Source organism: Musca autumnalis, unplaced genomic scaffold, assembly GCF_047663935.1.
Source record: "Musca autumnalis isolate F117 unplaced genomic scaffold, ASM4766393v1 scaffold_1, whole genome shotgun sequence".
In the NCBI taxonomy this organism is placed as follows: domain Eukaryota; kingdom Metazoa; phylum Arthropoda; class Insecta; order Diptera; family Muscidae; genus Musca; species Musca autumnalis.
Genome location: NW_027411644.1, coordinates 262,781,069 through 262,805,194, shown reverse-complemented (window position 1 = coordinate 262,805,194; position 24,126 = coordinate 262,781,069). Strand labels below are relative to the sequence as shown.

At 37.9% G+C, this 24,126-nt stretch overlaps 1 protein-coding gene across 2 annotated transcripts in view; it reads right to left on the bottom strand.

Moving 5' to 3' along the window:
* LOC141389490 (corticotropin-releasing factor-binding protein) overlaps nt 1-24,126 on the bottom strand; it is a 182,813-nt gene that overhangs the window by 3,714 nt on the left and 154,973 nt on the right. For both annotated transcript variants that reach the window (XM_073961073.1, XM_073961074.1), the window contains exons 3-4: nt 6,038-6,270; nt 5,814-5,920 (exon numbers count right to left, since the gene is read on the bottom strand). In XM_073961073.1, the coding sequence (XP_073817174.1) occupies nt 5,814-5,920; nt 6,038-6,270 (340 nt within the window). The remainder of the gene's footprint in view (nt 1-5,813; nt 5,921-6,037; nt 6,271-24,126) is intronic.

Sequence of the window (24,126 nt, the reverse complement as noted above, 5' to 3'; positions counted from 1 at the left end):
CTTTTTTTGGGATATGAGGTTGTAAAAAAGTCATAACCCTAGTGTACACACATTTATATTTGAACCGTTTTTCGGTGTTGGAAGCAGCATATTCCGGAATGCCTGATCCGGATTCTTTTGGTCCGTGCCGGGATGAAGGAAAACCCAGTCCCAATGTATTTGTGCCCATTTTATCACATCCGCATCCACCACACTCAAACTTCAGTGAGATGCAATAGATGTCGGGTGTGGGTGCATCTCAGGGGTTGTTCTGGACTACGACATGGTATGTTGCTATGTTGCTGCATGCAACGTGAATGAAGCCCCCAGTAAGTCGTCGCCGTCATGAGAATACACGAAGTCCCCCCAACAGCAACCGCACACGAAGCACTTCACACCAGCCGTTGTTTTTCCAATCCCTGAAAATGCATCGTTTTTGCAATGCAATTGCAATGGATTCCGAGCTAAGATCGAGAAAATTGTGGGCTTCATGAGTAGGAAGAATATCATGGTTGCGGCAGTGCAGGAAACCAAGCTCAACAACAACTTACAGTGTTGTGATGGTTACAACGTACTGAAAAAAGATCGCACCAGAAGTGGAGGTGGGAGTTAGCTGAAGTCTGGCTCTATTGCCTCGTACATAGAATGTGTGGGGGTAGCAATCAGGTATTGAACTGCGGAGGTAGAGTTGCTGAACGTATACATCCTGCCCATAAATAGCTGTACTTCATGGTATAGGCCCAACAGTTACCGCTTTTGAAATGTCACAACCGCCTGTTCTTGGGGGACTTTAATGCTCATCATGATTTATGGCATTCGGTCCTCGGAAACGACTGCTCTGGCTGAGCAGATTGCAAGATCAAGGGCGAAGCCTCTATAAGAATTAGTGGAGAGTGCCACAGATCGCCAGACATAGTCATCGTGCCACCTGGTCTGGCAAATGACGTCACCTGGCAATACAACGTTTCCCATTCCCCATAATTGTCTCCATCATCCGCCCGATATCATCACCTCTGTAAACGTCGCACTTTCATTAATCATGGGAAAGTTAATTGGCCTAATTTCAGAGACTTCACTAATCAACGATTAAGTGGTCTGCCCAACACTTTTGATGTTCGGGTATCAGAAAGGACGTTCCGAGATATCATCACTTCTGCAGCCGCTCGCCGTATACCTGCTGGTCGAATGCCTGGAGTGAGACCAAATTTTCCACCAGAAGCTACGGGATTAGTAAATAAGCGTGATGAGCTTCGACATGCGAATCCTAGTGATCGCAGTGTCAAGGAGCTGACACTGGTAGTTAACAGGTTGGTCGGTGAGCATAAGCGGAAAAACGCTTACATCATCTGTAGAGTTGCAACATTGGAGCCGGAATAAGTGAATTGTGGACAACGGTTAAGTCACTCTTGAACCCTGGAAAGGAGGAAGACAGGACCTTAGTCACGTTTGCGACGTAACGCTGACTGATCTGAATAGGTGTGCAAGTTTTTTCATTCGACAGTTTGTATAGCATCCCGGGAGTGCCAGGGCGAAGAGAAGATTACTACTTCGCATTAGATTTCTTCCTGTTGAAAATGATACACCAGAATTTTCAATGGACGATGTTTCAAGTGTCATCAGGGACTCTAAATCACCCAAAGCGTTGGACCCTGACGGAATCTCCAGGGTAATGCTGAAATAGCTGTATGAGTCGGGAGTCGTCCGCGCATCCCACAGCTGTTAAGTCCCTAGCAGGCAGCATTTGGGGTGCAAATAAGGAAACGTTGTTGAGTACATATAACGCAATAGGGCGGTCTGTGATAAGCTATGCGGCGCACAGTTTTGCGTTGACCTAGGTTGATGAATTTTTGCACAAGTACTTATGAGGGTACAGGAATGAAAAATATCAACGTTGGTCCATATCGGTTCAGATTTGGATATAGCCCCTAGAGTTTGGTAATCTAGTTCCTTGTACTAGTTTCAAAACGTATGAGAAACATCATAACATATAACGTGTGATATTAAGTATACGCAGTTTGTTCATAGAAAAAATGTGGGTCATTGGAAATGGGCCATATGTGTTATTTTCTTAGGCCTCTGAAGAGCTACACCGATTTTCACAAAAATCGGTTCAGATTTGAATATAGCCCCCATGTACATATATCTTTCCCCAATTTTTCTATAAATCGGTCAATTTCAATCGAAAAGCCTTAAAATTAAATATGTGATATTTTCTTAGGCCCCTGAGTAGTCGGTGATTTTCGCAAAAATAGGCTCCGATTTGGATATAGCCCCCATATATATATCTTCCCCCGATTTTGCTATAATTCGCTCAATTTTTGATGAATAGACTTCAAATTTAACAGCCCCGTTCAGCATTTAAATTCTAAGTCGATGTAACTATCTCTGTCTGTCCGTCCTCTGTTGAAATTAATACAGCTCGCAATGTTTAAGGTCGAGCTCAATAATTTAGTACAGACGTCTTTATTACTCCTAGGATGTTTGTTATTGGAAATGGGGTATATCGGTCCACATTTTTATATAGACTCCATAGAACTGTACCTTCGGATTTTCGGTATTTTAAAGGTTGTGGCTTTAATATCGCACCGAAATGGCTAAAATTTGGTATTTAGTTTTCGTTGGGGTATAACACTTTCCACCAGAAATTTGTCGGTATCGGTCCACGTCTTTATATAGCTCCCATGTGACCTCCCTCCTTCACGATTTTAGGTATTTTGAAGGTTTCAGTGTCATTTTCAAACCGAAATTAATGACATTTGGTATTTAGTCTTCGATAAGGGGTATAAACTATTCCAGAAGAGAAGGGTACCTCCCGATTTTTGGTATTTTTAAGGTGGTGGCCTCAATATCCACCCGAAATGGATGAAATTTGGCATTTTGTCTTCATTGGGGCTTCCACATTTTCTGACAGAAATTTTTCAGTACAGGTCTACGTTTTCATTCCGGTTTTTGGGTATTTTGAAGGTTTTAGCTACATTAGCTTACCGAAGTGGTTGAAATTTAAATGAATATGGGGCTACAAACCATACAGCCACCAAAGAATGACACCTCCCGATCTTCAAAATGTTCAAGGCTAGAGGAATAGGTAAAATTTTAGCCACATTATCTATCTAAAAAATCGCTGAAATTTGGTTTTTAGTCTTCGTTCGGGGTACAAAACGATCACGCTGAGAATGACCGATACATATCCATGTTTTGATATAGACCCCATAGAGGAGGTATTATGATTTCTCAGATTGGAAGGTGTAACGATACCGATCGTTGTCATTGTAGCGACTGTCACTTTTTATTTCCGATTCCTACTATTGCGATATCTCAGTTATTTAGCCACCTTCGCCAATCTACGTTGTATCATTGTAAAAATGGAATTTTCTACTTTCATAGTCAGGCTTTGCTTTTGGAAGGTCCCCAACCAAAGCTATGGTAATCGTCATTATAATTAAAATTGCAAACATGAAAAGTTGGGTTTCATTAGCGACTATTGCGATATATTCGCTGTTTGACCACCTACGACAACTTACATTACATCATTAGAAAGGTGATATTTTCTACTTTCATTGCGGTTTTGCTTTTGGTAAACCCCTTTTAGAAGCTAAGATATTTGCTTTGAAAAAAATACTTCTACTCCAAATAAGTTTTTTTGGCCATTCCGATCCCTAAATATTATCAAACCATCACCACCATTGGGACCCCCATAAACACTAAAAATTTGGTGACGATCCGATCAACATTGCGACCTGTAGCGTGATTAGAAAGTTTAGATGGACAGACGGTAGGACGGACACACATTGCCAGATCGACTCAGTTATTTGGGACAATCATTTTGATATATATAAGTATGGGTCTACGACCATTATTTCGATGCGTTACAGACTTTTTGGACAAAACCAAATTATAGGGTAGGGTATAAAAATACCCTCCACCATAATATGGAGGGTATAATTATATTTGTCATTCCATTCGTAACACATCGCAACATTCGTTGGAGGCCCTATATATTCTTGATCAGCATAAAATTCTAAGTCGATGTAACTATATCTGTCTGTACGTACGCCCAATTTTTAAGATCGAGCTCAATAATTTATTATGTTGGATGTTTGGTATTGGAAATGGGGTATATAGATCCACGTTTTTAATATATTTGTCATTTAGTGTTCGTTGGGGGTATACCATTTTCCACCAAAAGTTCGTCGGTATCGGTCCACGTCTTCATATAGTCCCCATAGAACGGCACCTTCCGATTCTCGGTATTTTTATTGAATTCTTACATGTAAACAAAGCCGTTTGGCCAATAAAAGGAATATATTATGCAAAGCACAGATATGTCACTACTCCAAAGCCTCCATAGAATGGTACCTCTCGATATTCCATATTTTCAAGGCTAGAGGAGTAGGTAAAATTCGGTATATAGCCTGCGGAGAATTGTAGGTATAGGTCTTCATCTTCAAAAATGGTCTCCAAAAATGGCTGCAGTTTAGTTTTTAGTCTTCGTAGGGGGTACAAAACGTCCCCGCTGAGAATGACCGATACATATCCACGTCTTGATATTCGGTTCTCAGATTGGAAAGTGCATCGATACCGATCGTCTTCATTGTAGTGAATGTCACTTGGTATTTACGATTCACAATGGGTAGAAAACCTCCACGCAGAAAATGAAATAGAAGGTGCTTGCACCTGCGAAGTTTTAGCGGATTCTGAAACTATAACGTACATAGATGAGAAAAATCAAAAAATAAAAAAAAAATCGCCGGAGGGCTTTTTAAATAAATCAGGGTCAAAGTTCACATTTTTAGGAAACCGCGAGAACTATCGAAACAGGATTAGAGAAAATGTTGTAGCCGTGAAAATTCTCTGCGGTAGGGTGTTTCACAATTATCTAGCCAGCCATGCAATGCCAAGACTGGCCTTTCACTTTGATCACCATACCAACGACCCGATATATGACCCCATGGAACTTGTATACGAACTTCACTGAACTATGAATTAAGGAAAAAATAAAATGTAAAAAAAAATTATTTTTGTATTTAATGGTAAGGAATTATTTGATAAGCTTGATTATTAGCTCTGTTCCTTTAAATGCAAAAATCTTCACGGAACACTTTACTTGATATAAGCATACAATTGGTACTAATTTTGACACTTTTACCATTTTTTTGAAGTAAAGGAACAGACCAATTATTATGAATTCGAATAACAATGCAAGTTTATAGATTTTACCGTAGTCGTAGTTGTGATATCAGGTATCAAATCCATTTTCCGTTTTAACCACTTTGTCTCCTGAATAAAGGTGTTAAAATAAAAACAAATATTTTAAAATATTTGTATGCGTCTCAAATTGTCAAATGATATGCAAATCTTATCTTTTCGATTGCACGGAATATTGCGATTAAAGAGAAAATTTGTTTAGATTTTATAAGGTTGAAAGTTATATGTCCTACATATACAATTTGCTTTTATAGTGCGTTTGCATATAACCGAATTTGAATAAACCCACTGTGTTTCAAATGCCAATTTTATTGCGTATACGTCAAAATAAATACTCATAAATAAGGTTAACCCAACAAAAAACTCTAATGCAAACGGCGTAGTAATCTGTTTTAACTTAGGTATCAAGTAAACTGACTGTATCGTCCCCTTATAAGATAATGTCAGTTCTTAACGCCTTTCTTACTTGTTTCTATTTAAAAAGATTTGTAGTTTCCAAACCCCTTCACATATTTGGTCAATGATATTTTTTTACTACTTCTCGGCCACACTGCCTCGGTTTCATTTGTATCCAATTAATACATTTTGTTTAACTTGCCATAATTCGTCTTGGTCATCTTTGTACTTACCATTGTTTGTTGTTGTTACAAAACTCCTGCACTCTATCCTCCAAAGAACGATGATGGTCTCTTAGCGAGGGAAAATATTCACCATTTAGTTCCCAACCATCGACAAACTGCAGTTAAATTTTTGTTAATGAGAAAAAGAAAAATAGTAAAAAAAATTAAATTTTAATTAAATTTAAACCATTTGCCCTTCAACCCCATTCCACGTTTTAACGCATCATACTTACGCCCATCAGTGCTCCTGTCTCACAATTGACATCATAATATTTCATCGTTATTTCAACGATTGTGTCAGGTTCTCCAATCACATAAAGACCGCAAACCTGTAGGGATTCTTCCAATTGGAGTATGGCTGCCGTTTCATCCGTGTTGCCGAATAATGCCGCCGCTGCTGAACTCGAACGTGGAGGTGTTTTTTTGAATGCATAATCACCCGGCTCCGAGGTGACATGCATACAATCTATGTTGAAGTGAGGGAGGAAGAGAGAGAGAGGGAATAGATAACATTTTAATCCATTAACATTTTAATAATTCACAAAAGAAAAATTTCGAAACAATGACCACTTTATTAAAGTAATGTAATGCCATCTTAAGGAATATTCATTATTCTTTGTATTTTCATAAAATTTCATTTATTTTTAATGACCTGTGACATTTGTTGAAATGAATGATTTGGTTTTATTCTTAATTCTAAAGGATTCCATTATTTCACCATAAAATCCATGATAGAGAAAACTCCCACTGACATGTCAAATATGATTGTCTCTGGCAGTGACTACCAACAACACACAAAATTTGAATGCATTTCTTAATGACAAACATCCAATTAAAGCGTATGCAGTACGAGTATCTTTGGATGAAATGATTTAGTGGTTGTACGTGTGTAGTCTAAAAGAAGAAGTATAGCTTAGTCTAGATCATAAATTTGTTATGGGTATTATTGTTGTGGCTGGCCATGACGTTTAAGACAATTTCAATTGTATATGTCTTTAAGGTATATAGAGTAGGGTGGATCGGAAAATGATAATAAGTAAGTCCATATCTACATTAGGCAATTTTCCTTGCAGCAACCCTTTGCCTATCAACACCCTCACTCACCGACAATTGCCGCAAGGAATATTGCACAATGTAGATATGGACAAAGAATAAGTAAGTTCTGGAGGGCCGAACTTTTTGTGCCCTCCACTATATTAATGTGAATAGAAACAATTAGTATCCTTTTGTTTATGAAAGTACTAAGCTCTTCCTCTTATTGCTTGCAGGATAAGAAAATCTTAACTGATAATAAATACTCCCTTTAAAAGAGCTCCTATCATCGTTATCGTTGTTCTTTCCAAAACATGAACCAATATTTACACATTTCGGAATGGAGTTTTTGTATCCGATGGCCACACACAACATTAAATAACAGCAATCTCGTTACGAAAATTTGACAAAAACAAGTAAAAAAGTGTCAGTCGGCTTTGCCGACAGATATATACCCTCAGTCAATGTGAAGTGAAACTTTAACCTACGGACAGATCGAATGTATTTAAGGTCTCTTCAGAATTTTGTGGCCCTTTTTGGACATTTGAACTTGCCGACAAAAATCTGGATTAGGGAGGGAGGTCCGGTATGGTCCATTTTAGAAGTTAAACTAAATTTTGACAATATATAAGGAGATCCAAAGTTTGGAAAAAATTGGTTGCCCCATTCAAGAGATATCGTCATAGCATTTTGGTCATAGCGCCATGAAACTAAGTTTGGATAAAATATGACGAAGACCCAATGTTGGACCAAATCGGTTGAACAGTTCGAGAGTTATCGTGCTCTCCGACCGCCACATATAGTGGCATAGGGGTTTTTTACACCTTCGGACTGTTTTCCCAAGAAATATGGAATTGCCGCTGAAAAATAATTTTACCGTCGTAATGGAGGTAGCGAATGCAAATCGCTTCAACAAAAATCAAAGTGATTCGAGAGCAGGTCTTAAAGTGAACTTATCCGAAATTTTGTGTGAATGGTACCAGAAGGAGTAGACAACTATAGTCCATATTCGAACCTGATCTATATCTGGTAGATATATTAGGATGTGCAAAGTATGGATTACATCGGTCACTCCCTTCAAGAGTTATCGTGCGCACACTTTTACCGAACATTTTTGAACTTTTGTGGGGGCGGTACCTGAAGGAGTGGATCGATATGGCTTGTCTTCGAATTTAAACTATGTTTGGACAAAATATTACGAAGGAAAAATTTTGGACCGAATCGGCAGATCCCTTCGAGAGTTATCTTGCGCTCCAACCACTACACACAGTGCCATAGGGGCTTTTTGCATCTTTCAGGATATTTTCTCAGGAAGTATGGACTTGCCCCTGATGAAATTTGTACCGTCGTATGGAAGGCAGTTAATACAAGTTGTTGCAACAAAAGTCGAAGCGATTCGAGAGCAGGTCCTAATCTGAACTTATCCGAAATTTTGTGTGGGAGGTACCCGAAGGAGTGGACCGATTGAGTCCATATTCGAACCTCATCTAAGTATGGAAGAAATTTCACGATGTGAAAAGTATGGATCAAATCGGTTACTTCCTTCAAGAGTTATCGTGCACATAAATTTTCCGAACATTTTCGAACTTTTGTGGGGGAGGTACCGGAAGGAGTGGACCGATATAGCCCATCTTCGAACTTAAACTAAGTTTGGGCAAAATATTACCAAAGCCAAGTTAGAACCGAATCGGTTCATCCGTTCGAGAGTTATCGTGCGCTCCAGCCAGCCAGACAGACAGACAGACGGACGGACATTGCTCAATCGACTCCAAATTGCCTGAAACGGATTTCGTCCAAACATACTTGGGGTCTAAAATCATTATTTCGATGAGGCACATTTTGCCCGTATGAAAGTGTATATACCCTTTCTAGCCTAAAGGCTGAGGGTATAAAAACCCTAGAAAAAAAAAATTGCGAAATACCGGCTAGACTAAAATCCGGACATACATACATGGATAGTATTTTGCGAATAAGTCGTGGGCCTATACCGACAAATTTTAGGTGGAAGGTTTTATGCCACCAACAAAGACCATATACCAAATTTCAGTCACTTCGGTGGGATATTGAGGCCTCCATCTTCAAAATACCGAAAATCGGGAGGTGAGGTCTATAGGGGCTATATAAAGGCGTGGACCTATACCAACAAATTTCATATGGAACGTTTAATACCCCAAATGAAGACCAAATACCAAATATCAGCCATTTCGGTGGACTAATGTGGCCACAACCTTCGAAATACAGAAAATCTGGAGGAACCGTTCTATGGGGGCTATATGAGGGCGTGGACCTATACCTACAAATTTCTGGGGGAAAGTTGTGTACCCCCAACAAAGACTAAATACAAAATTTCAGCCATTTCAGTGTGATAATGAACCTGATGAAAACCTTCAAAGTACCGAAAATCGGGAGGTATCGTCCTATGGGGACTATATCAAAACGTGGACCTATGTAAACATTTTATGGTAGAAATTTTTCTTAGCCTCTGGAAACACAAAATACAAAGTTACAACCGTTTCTGTGGTCAAATGGGATTAATACATTCAAAATATCGTAAAGTGACGCGTACTATATACGGGGTGTTATATGGGGGCTATACCAAAACGTGGACCTATATAAACAGACTTTGGTAGAAATATTTTTAGCCTCTGAAAACAGATAATACCAAATTACAACCGATTCGGTGGTCAAATGGGACAAATATCTTAAAAATTCCTTAAAACGACGACGCGTCACGCGTCTTATGGTGGAGGGTATAAAAACTTGTGTTTGGGCGTCGGGTTAGTAACTCTCCCCTAGAAAAAACAGCCTACTATGAAAAAACTAAAGAAAAGAAAAACAACCCCCTCTAAAGTTGACGAACCCCGCAAACGTTTTAAGGACCATGATCTGCGAATCTGCACCTGGAATGTTCGCACTCTTTATAGATAAGGTGCAGTTTACGCATTGGCAGATGTACTTGAAAAGTACAAGGCCGACATTACTGCCATACAGGAGATACGATGGAACGGGAAAGGCGTCACAACAACACGACAACGACACCTAAAGGTGACGCACTGTATTATAACTGCCATGACACAAGGCATGAGTTTGGTTGCGGATTTGTAGTTAGTCGGAGGTTAAAACACCTTGTCTCCAGATTCACCCCAGTGAATGAAAGACTCGCTGCAATTCGATTAAAAGCAAAATTCTTCAATATCAGCTTTATTTGCGCTCATGCTCCCACTGAAGACAAGGACGAACAGACCAAAGATATATTTTACGGGCGCTAGAAGAATCTTGTGACCGTTGCCCCGCCCATGACATTAAAATTATACTAGGCGATTTTAATGCCAAAATTGGAAAGGAGAATATCTTTGGCCCAACAGTCGGGAAATTCAATCTCCACAGTGAAACATCTGACAATGGTATGAGGCCGATAGACTTTGCAGCTGCAAATAACATGGTAGTTAGCAGTACCAGATTTAAGCATCTCGATATTCATAAGGGCACCTGGCTGTCGCCAGATCAAAGAACAAGAAATCGAATTGATCACGTTGTGATAGATGAAGACATGCATCAAGCGTGTTGGATGTACGATCGTTCCGAAGTGCAAACATAGACTCGGACCACTACCTTCTTGCAGCAAAGGTACGTACCAGATTAAGCGTAGCAAACAAAGTGCGAACAGACACAACACGGAAGTTGGACATCGGTAAGTTGCAATCACAACAGATGGCCACAGCATATTCCACTCAACTGGCCCAACTGCTTAATGAAAGCACTCCTCGTCCCGATAACATATCAGGACAATGGCAAAACATTGCCCACTCGATGCAAACAGTCGCAAAATAAGTACTTGGATTCCAGAGACCTCCACCAAGGAATCCATGGTATGACCAGGAGTGTAGTGCTGCTACCGAAGAGAAAAATGCGGCATATATGGCTACTTTGCAATCAGTAGCAACGCGTAGCGCACGAGAAAGGTATCGGGAGAAAATGTGAGAGGAGAAACGCCTTTTCCGCAGGAAAAAGAGAGAGAGATGGAAAAGCGGGAGTGTGAACAAATCGAGATGTACAGGAGACAGAATGAAGTCCGAAAATTCTACCAAAGAGTGAAGCATCAAACTGATAGCTTTGGTACAGGCACCTCCTCCTGTAGAGACCAGAAAGGTAATCTGGTAACTGATACAGATATTGTGCTAAGGATATGGAAAGAGCATTTGTCCAAACTATTGGTATCCAATAGTAGCGAAGTGGACGAAGATACCACAGATCCCATCCCAGAAGATGGTATTGAATGTATATCACCCAGCCAAGATGAGGTAGAGACAGCAATAAACCGGCTGAAGAATAATAAGGCAGCAGGAGCTGATGGCTTACCAGCCGAGCTGTTTAAAACCGGAGGCGACGCGCTGATAAGGTGTATGCATCAGATAGTTAGCTCCACCTGGCAGGAAGAACGCGTGCCCGACGATTGGAACCTGAGCATCCTATGTCTTGTCCATAAGAAAGGAGATAAGACTTTATGCTCCAACTATAGGGGCATAAGTCTTCTCCCTATCGCCTACAAGATAGTGTCAGGGATATTGTGCGAACGACCAAAGCCCATGGTCAACGAAATAATTGGACCATACCAATGCGGCTTTAGACCTGGCAAGTCCACCGTTGACCAGATATTTACCCTGCGGCAAATCCGGGAGAAGGCCCAAGAGATACAGATCGACACCTACCACCTGTTTGTCGATTATAAAGCAGCCATCGACAGCTCGCTACCTTCAAAGGTATTCCAAGCAATGTCTGAATTTGGTATCCCCGCAAAGCTCATTCGGCTTTGTAAAATGACTCTAACTGACACAAGATCTTCAGTTAAAATAGGAAAGAACCTCTCCGAAGAGTTTTGTTTTTCGTGTGATCTTTTCAACATCCTGCTAGAAAATGTTATACAAGAGGCACAATCTACACCAATAGCCACATGTTACTTGCTTATGCTAATGATATAGACATCATGGGACGATCAGTAAAAGAAGTAACCGATACCTTTATGAAGGTCGAAGGAGAATCTGCTAAAGTGGGTCTGGCGGTAAACGGCGAAAAGACCAAGCTGATGGTGTCGACGCGCTATGCGTCCATTGAGACCGGACCAATTGTTAGTTGGTTCCTATAATTTTGAGGTAGTAAAATACTTCGTATACCTCGGCCCCGCCGTAAACACAACAAACGACATCAGTTGTGAAATAAAAAGAATAATTGTATTGGCCAACAGATGCAGCTTTGGTTTAAGTAAGCACTTTAACAACAACGCCACAACTCGACAAATAAATATAACGCTTTACAAAACACTGATACTACCCGTGCTGATGTATGGTTCCGAAGCTTGGGTACTTGCGCAAGCAGATAAGGCAGAGCTTGGCGTGTTTGAGAGAAAAATTCTTCGAAAGATCTACGGACCGATCTGCGTTGACGGTGAATATCGACGTCGTATGAACCACGAGCTGTATCTGCTATACAACGACATCAGTATAGTTAAACGTATCGAGATGCAGCGATTGCGTTGGCTAGGCCATATAATAAGAATGAGCGATGATGAACCCGCTAAAAAGGCGTATAAATTCGAGCCACATGGCGGTGCACGCAGAATTGGCAGGCCAAATAATAGATGGCGCAAACAAGTGGATGACGAGATGACAAGGCGCGGTATTCCAAAAAGCGAAGCACTAAACAGAGAGAATTGGAGATCTTTTCTTAGTTCGGTCTATGGAACAAATGTTCTGTAATGGGCCAGCTAAGTAAGTAAGTACCTCTAACGAAAACTAAGTACCAAACTTCAGCCTTTTCGGTGTAATAATGAGCCTAAAATCTTCAAAATACCGAAAATCGGGAGGTACCGTTATGTGGGGGCCATATCAAAACGTGGACTATTTGACTATTTGGACTATATTGAGCTATTTCCAATACCAATCATCCTAGGAGTAATATAAACTTCTATACCAAATTACAAAGCTCTATCTTCAAAATACCCAATACCCAACAAGATCTTGTAAATTCCATTTTGGTTTCGCAAGAGGCGAGTTGCAGACTGCCGGATGGGTCACAGGTGTGGGAAGGGAACAGTCCGCATATATACAGTCTGTCGCAAAAGTTAGTATACACCGTTGAAACCAAAATATATTAGGGATAAATATCACTATAACTTATTGAAAACAACAAACAATTAGTTTTATTTGATAGACAAGAAGGTTGTCTTCCGTAATAACAATTAAAAGTGCGCAATATTTGCATACATTAGCAAATGTACGGTTCGAATCCCAAAAATACCAAAATTTATGTCGCAAAAGTTAGTATACAACGGAGAATCCTCGTGGAGCTGTGTAAAAAATTCTTGATATTTTTGAACAAAATGAAACTAAATCTGTACTTAAGATCATAAAGAGTATATTAATTGGTTTTAAAGGCAGTTATAGTACTTATAGTAACAAGTCCAACGTACACTGGGTCGTAAAATCTACAAAAAATTTATCATCTACAAATACCACAACCGTAGCGACAAAATTCCGGGTGTTATGTCCTGTTTATGGATTCTAAAGCCATGAAATGCTCAGAAAAGCTCTAAAGTTTCAATATGGGGTGATATTGATCGAGTTTCAACTTGTCCTGTTTGAAAAAACGGGAATTTCTTGAAGGAAACTCATACTTTTGAGGCCATTGTCCTTTTGAAACATGTAATAATCCTTAATCCTTACACATAAGGACTTTCCTTTTGAGTTAATTTTCTCACAAATGTTGCCCCTTTTCATATTCCCACTAAAAGTAAATTGTAGGAGAACCTCAAAATCCGTTGTAAGCCCTACAGTTGAACTGTCCTACCGGCCTTTTAGCAGTATCGAACATGCTTCTCGTGTCCCTAGTGTCTAATGTACTACTTATGTCTAATTAACTACTTCTAACTGATTCATTTAGTTGTATTTTGGTCGTAAGTGAAGCGAACACAGCTTTTCAGAACGTTTTTGCACAATCCATGCGTTATAACAGCAGAGAAAGCTCTGTATTAAAATTTTAAATGAGCTATCATATCCTTCTGTGGTGGTGGAGTATCACTGTAGGGCTTACACCCGAACTTGAGGTTCTCCTACTATTTATTTTTGGTAGGAATGTGAAAAGGGACATCATTTGTGAGAAAATTAACCGAAAAGGAAAGTCTTTATGTGTAAGGATTAAGGATTATTACATGTTTCAAAAGGACAACGGCCTCAAAAGTATCGGTTTCCTTCAAGAAATTCCGGTTTTTTTCAAACAGAACAAGCCGAAACTCGATCAAGATCACCCCATATTGAAACTTTAGAGCTTTTCTGAGCATTTCATGGCTTTAGAATTCATAAACAGGACATAACACCCGTAATATTGTCGCTATAGTTGTTGTATTTGTATATGACCAATTTTTGTGAATTTTACGATCCAGTGTACGTTGGACTTGTCACTTTAAATACTATAGCTGCCATTAAAACCAATTAATATACTCTTTATGATCTTAAGTACAGATTTAGTTTCATTTTGTTCAAAAATATCAAGATTTTTTTACACAGTTCCACGAGGATTCTCCGCTGTATACTAACTTTTGCGACATAAATTTTGGTCTTTTTGGGATTCGAACCGTACATTTGCTAATGTATGCAAATATTGCGCACTTTTAATTGTTATTACGGAAGACAACCTTCTTGCCTATCAAATAAAACTAATTGTTTGTTGTTTTCAATAAGTTATAGTAATATTTATCCCTAATACATTTTGGTTTCAACAGTGTATACTAACTTTTGCGACAGACTGTATAGCTGTATTATGAATAAATCTTGATGACTAATAACAATTTAAAAAGTGTCAGTCAACTGTGCCGGCAGAAATATACCCTCAGCCTCGAACCTAAAGATAAGAAGTAAACACAATTTCTCAAGAAGTATAGACGTATCGACGACGGATAGACTCTTAAATAAGAACGGTGGTGCTGAGCTGCTGTTTCACAGTCTACTCGCTTCCACCACTGGTCTCGACATGGTGAACAGATGTTAGGTGGTGTTACAAAATTCGACTTCGGCTAAACGAGAGAAAATTCTTACGTCCAGTATGAGTTGACGGTGAATATTGAATTCGTAGGAACCACGAGTTGTATCGGCTATACAACGACATCAGTAAAGTTAAACGTATCAAGATGCAACGATGATTCCGCTAAAAAGTCGTATAAATAGGACCCGCATGGTGGTACACGGAGAACTGGAAGGCCAAGGCTTTGATGGAGCAAACAAGTGGAAGGCGAGATCGAAAAACACGGTATTCCATATTGAAGAAGTAAACAACAAATAGAGAGGAATGGAGATCTTTTCTTAGTTCGTTAGTTACTAAGTAGTTAAGTTAATCTCTGGAGTTGTGCAAAAACAGCGCAACTACGAGGGCTGCTCTACAACTTTCTGGCCTAACAATTTAAACGCGGATGTGTACCAAAATAGTTTTATTGTTTTCTCCAGCCTAATTTATACAGTTTTTCATGCGCTCAAACGAATTGTTGAAGTAATTTTTCGATTCAGACACGTCCAAAACATGGTTTTTGAACGCTTCAACAGGCGACGAAATCAAATGAACCCATTGGGTGCCAAGTCAGGGTTGTATGGCGGATGGCCAGTCATTTCCACGTCTTGTTCGGTCAAAAATGTGCTGGTTTGAATCTATGTGTGAATGCTCACATTGTCATGGTGCACAATAATTCGTCTTCACTTGTTCTTTTCACTCAGAATTAACCGTCATACGTTCCTCAAGCCATATGGTAAACACATGGTCAGTTTAGCCGAAGAAACAGGTGATCATTTGCTTTGAAGTGGTTCTTCCATTAACAACTTTCTTTGGATTTGGCCTTCGAACGCCCCCACGGTCGAATGCTGTTTTGTTCCGGGCTCGTACGAATAGATCCAGGATTAATCGTCTGTGACTATCTTATAAACGTCGTTTGAAGCACCCCAATCGTATTTTTTCACTTTTTTTTTTTTTGCACCAATCGACAAGAGTCTTTTTTTGTGCTAGAACTAACGAGAAAATCCCATTTTTGCGACCAGGAGTGCTTTGCAAAGTGATTTTTTCAAATCACTGTAAAGAGCAGAACACATGGCCGTATGTCAAACTGTCCTGATTACGTTTAGACTAAAACTGCCAGACTTTCCAAAAAATATCAAACGGCGACTGACAACACTAAGCCAGAAAATTATCGAGCAGCCCTCATATATACAAATGTCGTTGAATCGAATCTTATTATACCCTCAGCATTTATGCTAACGAGGGTATATACTAGAGCTGGCAAAATACCGATAGCACTATCGATATTTTATTTTTTGAGCTAATATCGACAGCTATTTTTTCTATCGATATTATCGACAGAATTCCGCCATTAGTAATAATGAAAGAATAATCAAAAGAATAACGCCAGAGTCAACACAAATGGAAATTGTTTGGATCAATTATAACTGAAAAGTCTTTTTTATTTTTATATTTTTTTTTGCCGCACAATGACACTACGAAGCATTTTTTCTTTTGTAAAATAATGATGCGTTTTTGCTCTCGAGGAACAAAATTGAACCCCTATATGAAATCCATTTATGAAATCCATTCTATTTCAACTGTCAATTCCTTTGCTTAAACGTCAAATGAAATCCAATGGATTTCACATGAGTTTTCATTTACCATATACCCAAAGAATTGACAGTTGAAATCCACTCGATTTCGTAAGTACTATAAATTTGAAAGTTTTAAATGTTTTTGTTTATTGGAACATAAAGGGGAAGGGAAAGGTCATACATAAACATAAAGAAAGCTAACCCGACAAAAAGGTCTAATGTGTATGGTGTTTTAAATGTAGGAAATCCACTTGATTTCAGTTGTCACCTTGCTTGTTTGTCAAATCCAGTGGATTTTATTTGACGTATACTCTATGTAGTTGACATTTAAAATCCACCATTTTGATTTCAAATACAGGAGATGAAAAACTAAGGATAGTATCGATACTATCGATATTTTTATAAGAAATATCGAAACTATCGAATGGTGCGACTATCGATAGTTTGCCAGCTCTAGTATATACACTTTCGTAGGGCAAAATGTGTCCGAAATAATGGTTTTAGACCCCAAGTATGTGTGGACAAAATCTGTTTCAGACAATTTGGAGTCTAGTTTGTAATGTCCGTCTGTCTGGCTGGAGCGCACGACAACTCTCGAACGGATGATCCAATTTGGTCCAAAATTTGAGCTTCGTAATATTTTGTCCAAACTTAGTTTAAGTTCGAAGATGAGCCATATCGGTCCACTCCTTCAGTTACCTCCCCCACAAAAGTTCGAAAATGTTCGGAAAAATTGTGCGCACTATAAATTTTTAAGGGAGTAACCGATTTGGTCCAAACTTTGCATATCGTGAAATTTCTACCAGACTTAGATGAGGTCCCAATATGGAATCAATCGGTCCACTCCTTCGGGTACCTCCCACACAAAATTTCGGATATGTTTATATTAGGACCTGCTCTCGAATCGCTTTGATTTTACGACGATATACGACGATACAAGTTTCATCTGGGACAATTCCTTACTTCCTGAGAAAAACCTGAAAGTTGCAAATAATCCCTTTGACACCGTGTGTAAGGTTGGAGCGCAAGATAACTCTCGAACGGAACAGTCCATTCGGTCCAAAATTTGACCTTCGTAATATTTTGTCCAAACTTAGTTTAGGTTCGACAATGAGCCATATCGGTCCACTCCTTCGCCCACAGCCCAGAAATGTTCGTAAATCTTGAGCGCACGATTACTCTGGAGGAGAGTATCCGATTTAGTCCGTACTTTGAACATCGTAATATTTCTACGAGTTATAGATCAGGTTTGAATATAGTCTACATAAGTCAACTCCTACAGGTACCTTCCACACAAAAATTTGGAAAATTCCGTTTAAGGTCTCTCGAATCACTTTGTTGCAATGGAGAATGAATGAAAGCTTGGACCCACATAGCTAAATTAATTCGGATCGTCAAAACAGCAATTAGTAAACTCTGAGTTTAATATAATTACTTTCATGGGTGGCAAACATTTGGATCAGAATTTGATTGCATGACACAGTAAACAAAATTTAAATCATAACCCAAATACCACACCAATTTCGTCCATCTCAATAACAGTCAATAATGTAATAAAATATTCGTCATATTTAATTTTGATGGACATTTAAAAATTTCCTTAATAAAATCACAAAATGCGTCATCTTCCACTCCATCCACAAGTGTCAATGTCAGACATATCAACAGGAAGATACTGTTTGTTTATATTCCTTGTTGCTCTTATTGAGATATTCAGAATATTTATTCAGTTCAGTCAGTCCGTCGCTTATTGAGACAGACGACAACGAGTGTCATATTAATTTTGACTTTTGACCATTGATTGGCATTTGATTGCAAAAATATTTCATTAAATATTTATTTATTTATTTTCAGATTGGCATCCTGATGATGTCTGCATATCGTGTTGGGTAAGTGAAATTATTCGCTAGTAATATTTAAACATTATGGCTATTTATGAAACAGAAGCAACATATTGCAAAAAAATAAGTAATAAATTTAAGAGATATTCTCTTTTCACTTGGCCATAAGTTTGGCTATGTAGGAGGGCTTTTTATAATAGCATTTTTGCAGCAATTGGGACTCCGAAACCAATACTACTAATTGTTTCAATCTGCAGTTTTGTGTGTGAGTGGTATAAAATATACTGTTATAGTTGTTACGCATTTAATGAATGCGCGCAGCACTTTTTGGGGTTCATAAGTAGTTCGATGATTAATTGCCCCATTGAAGTCATAAAAATGCCAATAAATGGTTAGCTATGTGTCGAACAATGTATAAACATTGAAATATGTAGTATCTATAAAGTGGCCATAAAACATTTTCAATTGATATCGGGTTTATGTGCACCTACCCACATATTTGTTGGGGACCTCCCATCAGTTTGCAACCAATTATTTTATAGCTAATTTTTATTGATTTATTTTGTAGGTAGTGAATGAAATATAGTTTGGAAATGTTGGAGATGATATAGATACATATGTATATTTCCACAAAATGGGGCTTCTACACGGTATGTTTTATACATAACGACTGTCACTTTTTAGGAATCTGAATTTTGTACACATGGTGTGAACCATACAAAAATGTTAATGCATCAACGTGATATGGGTATACATATGCATTTTTTACGAATAGAACGCGCTCTATTCTCGTCTGTACAATAAAAGGAAAACAGCTGTTTCGTTTGTTTGTAATATAAAAACGAAAACAACAGTAACGATTGAAAAATAAAATTTTGCAGTGCAGAAGGAAAGACATATGGAAAACAAAAAAACGGTGACAGTTGACTATGCATAACATATATAAAACATACCGTGTAGAAGCCACATAAAGTGTGCTATATATTATTACTAGTATTCCTCATTAAAACAAACGTTATTGAAACATTAAGAAAAATACGATAGTAAAATAAATTGCTTTTCAACAACTAATTTGTAAGTTTCGAAAGCATATCCTAAATTTTTAACTAAGATTTTTGTAAAAATGTTCACTGCGGTTTACTTAAAAAGCGTGCCTTCAAATTTTACTTAAATAACATCTCCATATTAATAATGGTATACATAAATGTTGTATTAAAAATTAAGTACTTTCCATAACTTTCAGTATGAGAACGTATATTCTGACTGAAAACATAGTCCATATTTACATTAGCCAATTTTTCTTGCGGCAATTGTCAGACGGAGAGAGAGGTGAAGCATATGGTAACCCTTTGCTTCTCAACACCCTCTCTCACTTACAAACTGACAATTGCCGCAAGGAAAATTGCCTAAACTCGTATATGCTGCTTTGGCATGCACAGTGGCCAATTTTACGAAAAACCTGGATGGAATGGATTTACACATAATCTTAGGTTCTTATCTTTTTCGGGTCACTGGTTTCATTTTTCATATTTTTTAAAATTCAGGCGGTCATTAAAGGGATGTTTTTGGCCCCTTCTATAAAATGAAATCGTATCAGATCAAAATATTCTAAAAATTTGTTCGCCATCAATTTTTGCTATAGGTCCTAGAATACAGCACTCTACATCTTAACTAAACTCCAGAAATATTCAAAATTAAAAACATATTATAGGATTAAAAATACTTCATGTGAGTTTTGGCAAAATTGTCGTACAAAACATCATTCTAGAAGAATGGCGTCAAGGAGAAAAATGATCTCCTCAAAATGTCTCTATAAGTCACCAAATAAATAAAATATCTATTTGCATTATATACCAAGGACATATCGGCATCAAATTTGGCAAACAAAACCCAAGATTCTAAAATAGGGGTGCAAGCTTCTACCATTTCTACAGTTTTGGAAATATCCTTGCACTTTAGGTATACTATCGGGTATGTTCGGAGACACACTTCACGCCTCAAGCATTCTAATCACCCCATTTACTCCTACTTTTTGCGAATTTCTTGGTACTAAGATTCGCTAGGGTATTTAAAAAGGAGAGTACGCCCTAGCCCATCCATAAAATACTCGAAAAATCAGCGTAAATGGGGTGAACAAAATGCTTGAGGCGTGAAGTGTGTCTCAGAACATACCCGTATGTCTTTGGCAACTTTACGAGGAATATTTTTCTTAAAAAATTAACCCTCGTGCGAGTCGTAAAAGTGGTCTTTTTGGTCCTTTTTTACACAAATCTTTAAAATCTAAATATTCTAGAAATTAGTTTGCCATAAAATTTTACTATAGGTCCTAGAATACACCAAAACACTAAATTTTCCCTAAAACGCCATTCTGAATCAACGAAAATATGTATATACCGGGGCGATTTGAAAACTTTAATGGACCCCTCGCGTTTCTGATTCCTGGGATTGAACTGAGCAAAAAAGTCTACTGGACCATATGTCTACCGCGAAAATTGAGCCTCCCGATTTTGACTTTAAGTTTTTTATTGTCGTTTTTTGGATATTTTTTCATATAAAACCCAACCATTCAGATTTGCGACACAAGACAAAGGCCAAAATTGTAGCCAATACAATAATTACGAACTCTCTAGTACATCGCGATATTATTGGAATGCTCCTTCAGACAGTTTTGGCCTTGATAAAGTGCACATTCGTCGGCAAATATTATGCTACAAAAGTTGACAAGAAACAAATTCAAGCGTTCTGTTACAAAATTCTATAGTTGGCGTCCATGGACAACGAAAATACTTTTGGTTCGGTTGAGTCACTTCGTTTTATTATTTTATAACGGTAAAAGTAGTGAAAATCAGGGGTTCTTACATTTTAAAATTTAAACGGCCATATCTTCTTTTTTCACAACGGATTTCTATTGATCCATTTTCCTATTAAAGGGGTTTTTTCACAACGGATTTCTATTGATCCATTTTCCTATTAAAGGGGTGAATAATATCTTTCGAATAAGCTATTATTTGTTCAAATCGGTTAATAAATGGCTAAATTATAGTGTTTGATTCATATCAATACAATTACTGTGTACTTAAACTGAATTTCTCCTCATTTTCAAAATTAGTATTGAACAAAACAAAAAACAGTTAAAGTACAAAGTAATTGTATTGGTATGAATCAGCCACTATAAGTTAGCCATTTATTAACCGATTTGAACAAATAATAGCTTATTCGGAAGATATTATTCACCCCTTTAATAGGATCAATAGAAATCCGTAGTGAAAAAAGAAGATATGCCCGTTTAAATTTTAAAATGTAAGAAACCCTGATTTTCACTACTTTTAGCGTTATAAAATAATAAAACGAAGTGACCAACCGAACCAAAAGTATTTTCGAACTCTTGAATATTTTTCTGGTCAACTTTTGTAGCACAATGTCATTTATCGATATTTGCCGGCAAATGTGCACTTTATCAAGGCCAAAACTGCCTGAAGGAGCATTCCAATAATTTCGCGATGTACTAGAGAGTTCTTAATTATTGTGTTGGCTACAATTTTGTTGTGTCGCAAATCTCAATGGTTTGGCTGTTATATGAAAAACTATCAAAAAACGCCAATAAAAAACTTAAAGTCAAAATCGGGAGGCTTGATTTTCGCGGTAGACATATGGTCCAGTAGACTTTTTTGCTCAGTTCAATCCCAAGAATCAGAAACGCGAAGGACCCATTAAGGTTTTTTTTCTTTCACACAAATCGCTCCGGCCTAATATAAATACAGTGAGCGTCAAAATAAAGTTTCCACCTCTCAATATGGTTTTGATTGCGGTGAGTTAAAAACCAGAAAATATTGGGCCCTTCCAACGTTTCATTAGGGAATAAATGAAGATTACCAAGTCCTCTAGACTAGGGTCTTTAATATCGTGTGAATATGAGTGGAAGGTATTGTTCTCATATCCCTGTACCCATAAGAGCCATTTATCCGCACACCGCTACTGTCATAAACCCCCAGACTTCAAAATATTTGATTGCGTATAAATAATTCTCACGTTTAAAATCTTCGTTCATATTTTTTTTACAGTTTTGGCATTTATTTGCGACCCAATGTGTGAAAATGGTCGGGACTACAAAAAATGTCTACAGTTTTTTGCATTTATCGGTCCTTTATCTCAGAAACGATTTGGCATTTGGCCTTACTGTCTTTGCCAATATTGTAGCCCTAAACTAGTAGAACTTATCTCCATATAGAGCACCAAAATCAATAAAATATAGAAAATTGAGTGCCACCGTACTGCAATGGTATGCACACCCGCCTTGCACGCAAAGTTCGATTCCCCGGCTAGGCAACATCAAAATTTTCAACGGTGGCAAAATACCCCTCAAAATACCCCCTTTCCTGAGTATTTCAGTCATGTAAGACTTCTCTATAAAGTGGTGTCGTAAGACACGCCGTTCGGACTCGGCGATAAACAGTAGGTCCCATATCATTGAGCTAATATGAATCGGGGTGCACTCATTGATACGAGAGAAGTCTCCCTTGTCCCGTCGGGGATGTTTGTGGAACAATTATATATTATAGAAAATTGTACATAATTGCTAAAATTCTGGCCAGTATCAGCTAAATTATTGGGAGTTGAACCAAGTAACCTTTTGCAAACATTTTTCAAAGAATGTTCTCAGCAACTCTTTAGAATATTCTGAAACTCTAAAATGCTTATTTCATCCCAGCAAAATATTCGATGCCAAAGTTGCCATTCAATCATGGGTGCAAGTGATCTGGCATGTCATCGATTTAGCATCTTCATCGATGAATTTAATATGAGCGTGGACCCCAAAAGATCCTATTAATTTTTGGGTCCAAAGCATGTTATTTACACCAATGCTTTGACATGTAATTTTCACCAATGCTTTAGCATGTCATTTTCACCAACCCTTTGCATTATCATTACGACGATAGTTTTAACAACGTTGGTTGTGATTTCGAGTCGCCGACAACATCAAGCCTATTGCAAATATTTAATCTTATATATTTAGAAAAATGTGTATAAATAAAAACACAAAATTCATCTCTATTGAATCGATGGAATGGGTTCAAATGTTGATGAAAAGATCGGATCTTACACGACTTCCTTGGCAATGCACGATGGGGCCAACGGCAGGTTTTTGAGGCAAAAAGTAATTTTTTCAAGTCAGTGATTGAAATCAAGTAGTGACGGAATTATATTCTTAACACTTTCAAACCTCCAAAACCAAAAAATTACAACCGGGCAACGGCCCACGGCGACATGACAAGATGTCATAATTTTCATTCCGTTAATTTCTGGCATTCAGTCGTAATTAAGCAATTTTAGTATTTTGGCGACAAAACCTGATCTGTTGATATTTCCAATCAATTTCCAAATTTCGTAAAACTTAAAATTTTAGATATTTTTAATTTTTGTAAACCTAAACAGGTTATAGGCTGGATTTCTTCGAAATTTAATAGAGGTGTCAAAGACAACTACATGACGGGAGTTAAACAAAAAATTAAAAACATTTCTGCACGAATTAACCAAATAAAATACTTTTGTGCGCAGGAAAAGACCAAAGTCCGACGGGGCTGACTATGTGATACCCTATCTTATCAACTTAACATTAAATAGGATGAACATATATAAGGGAGCTATAGTTAACTCTGAACTGAATATAACAAAAATTGAACCACTATACTCTTGGCTGATTTCGGACAGAAGTACCGAATTTAATCCGGATCGGACTTATTTTACCTATTTACTGTACAATAAACATCAAATCGGATGAAAAATGCATATGGGAGATATATTCAAATCTGAACCGATTTG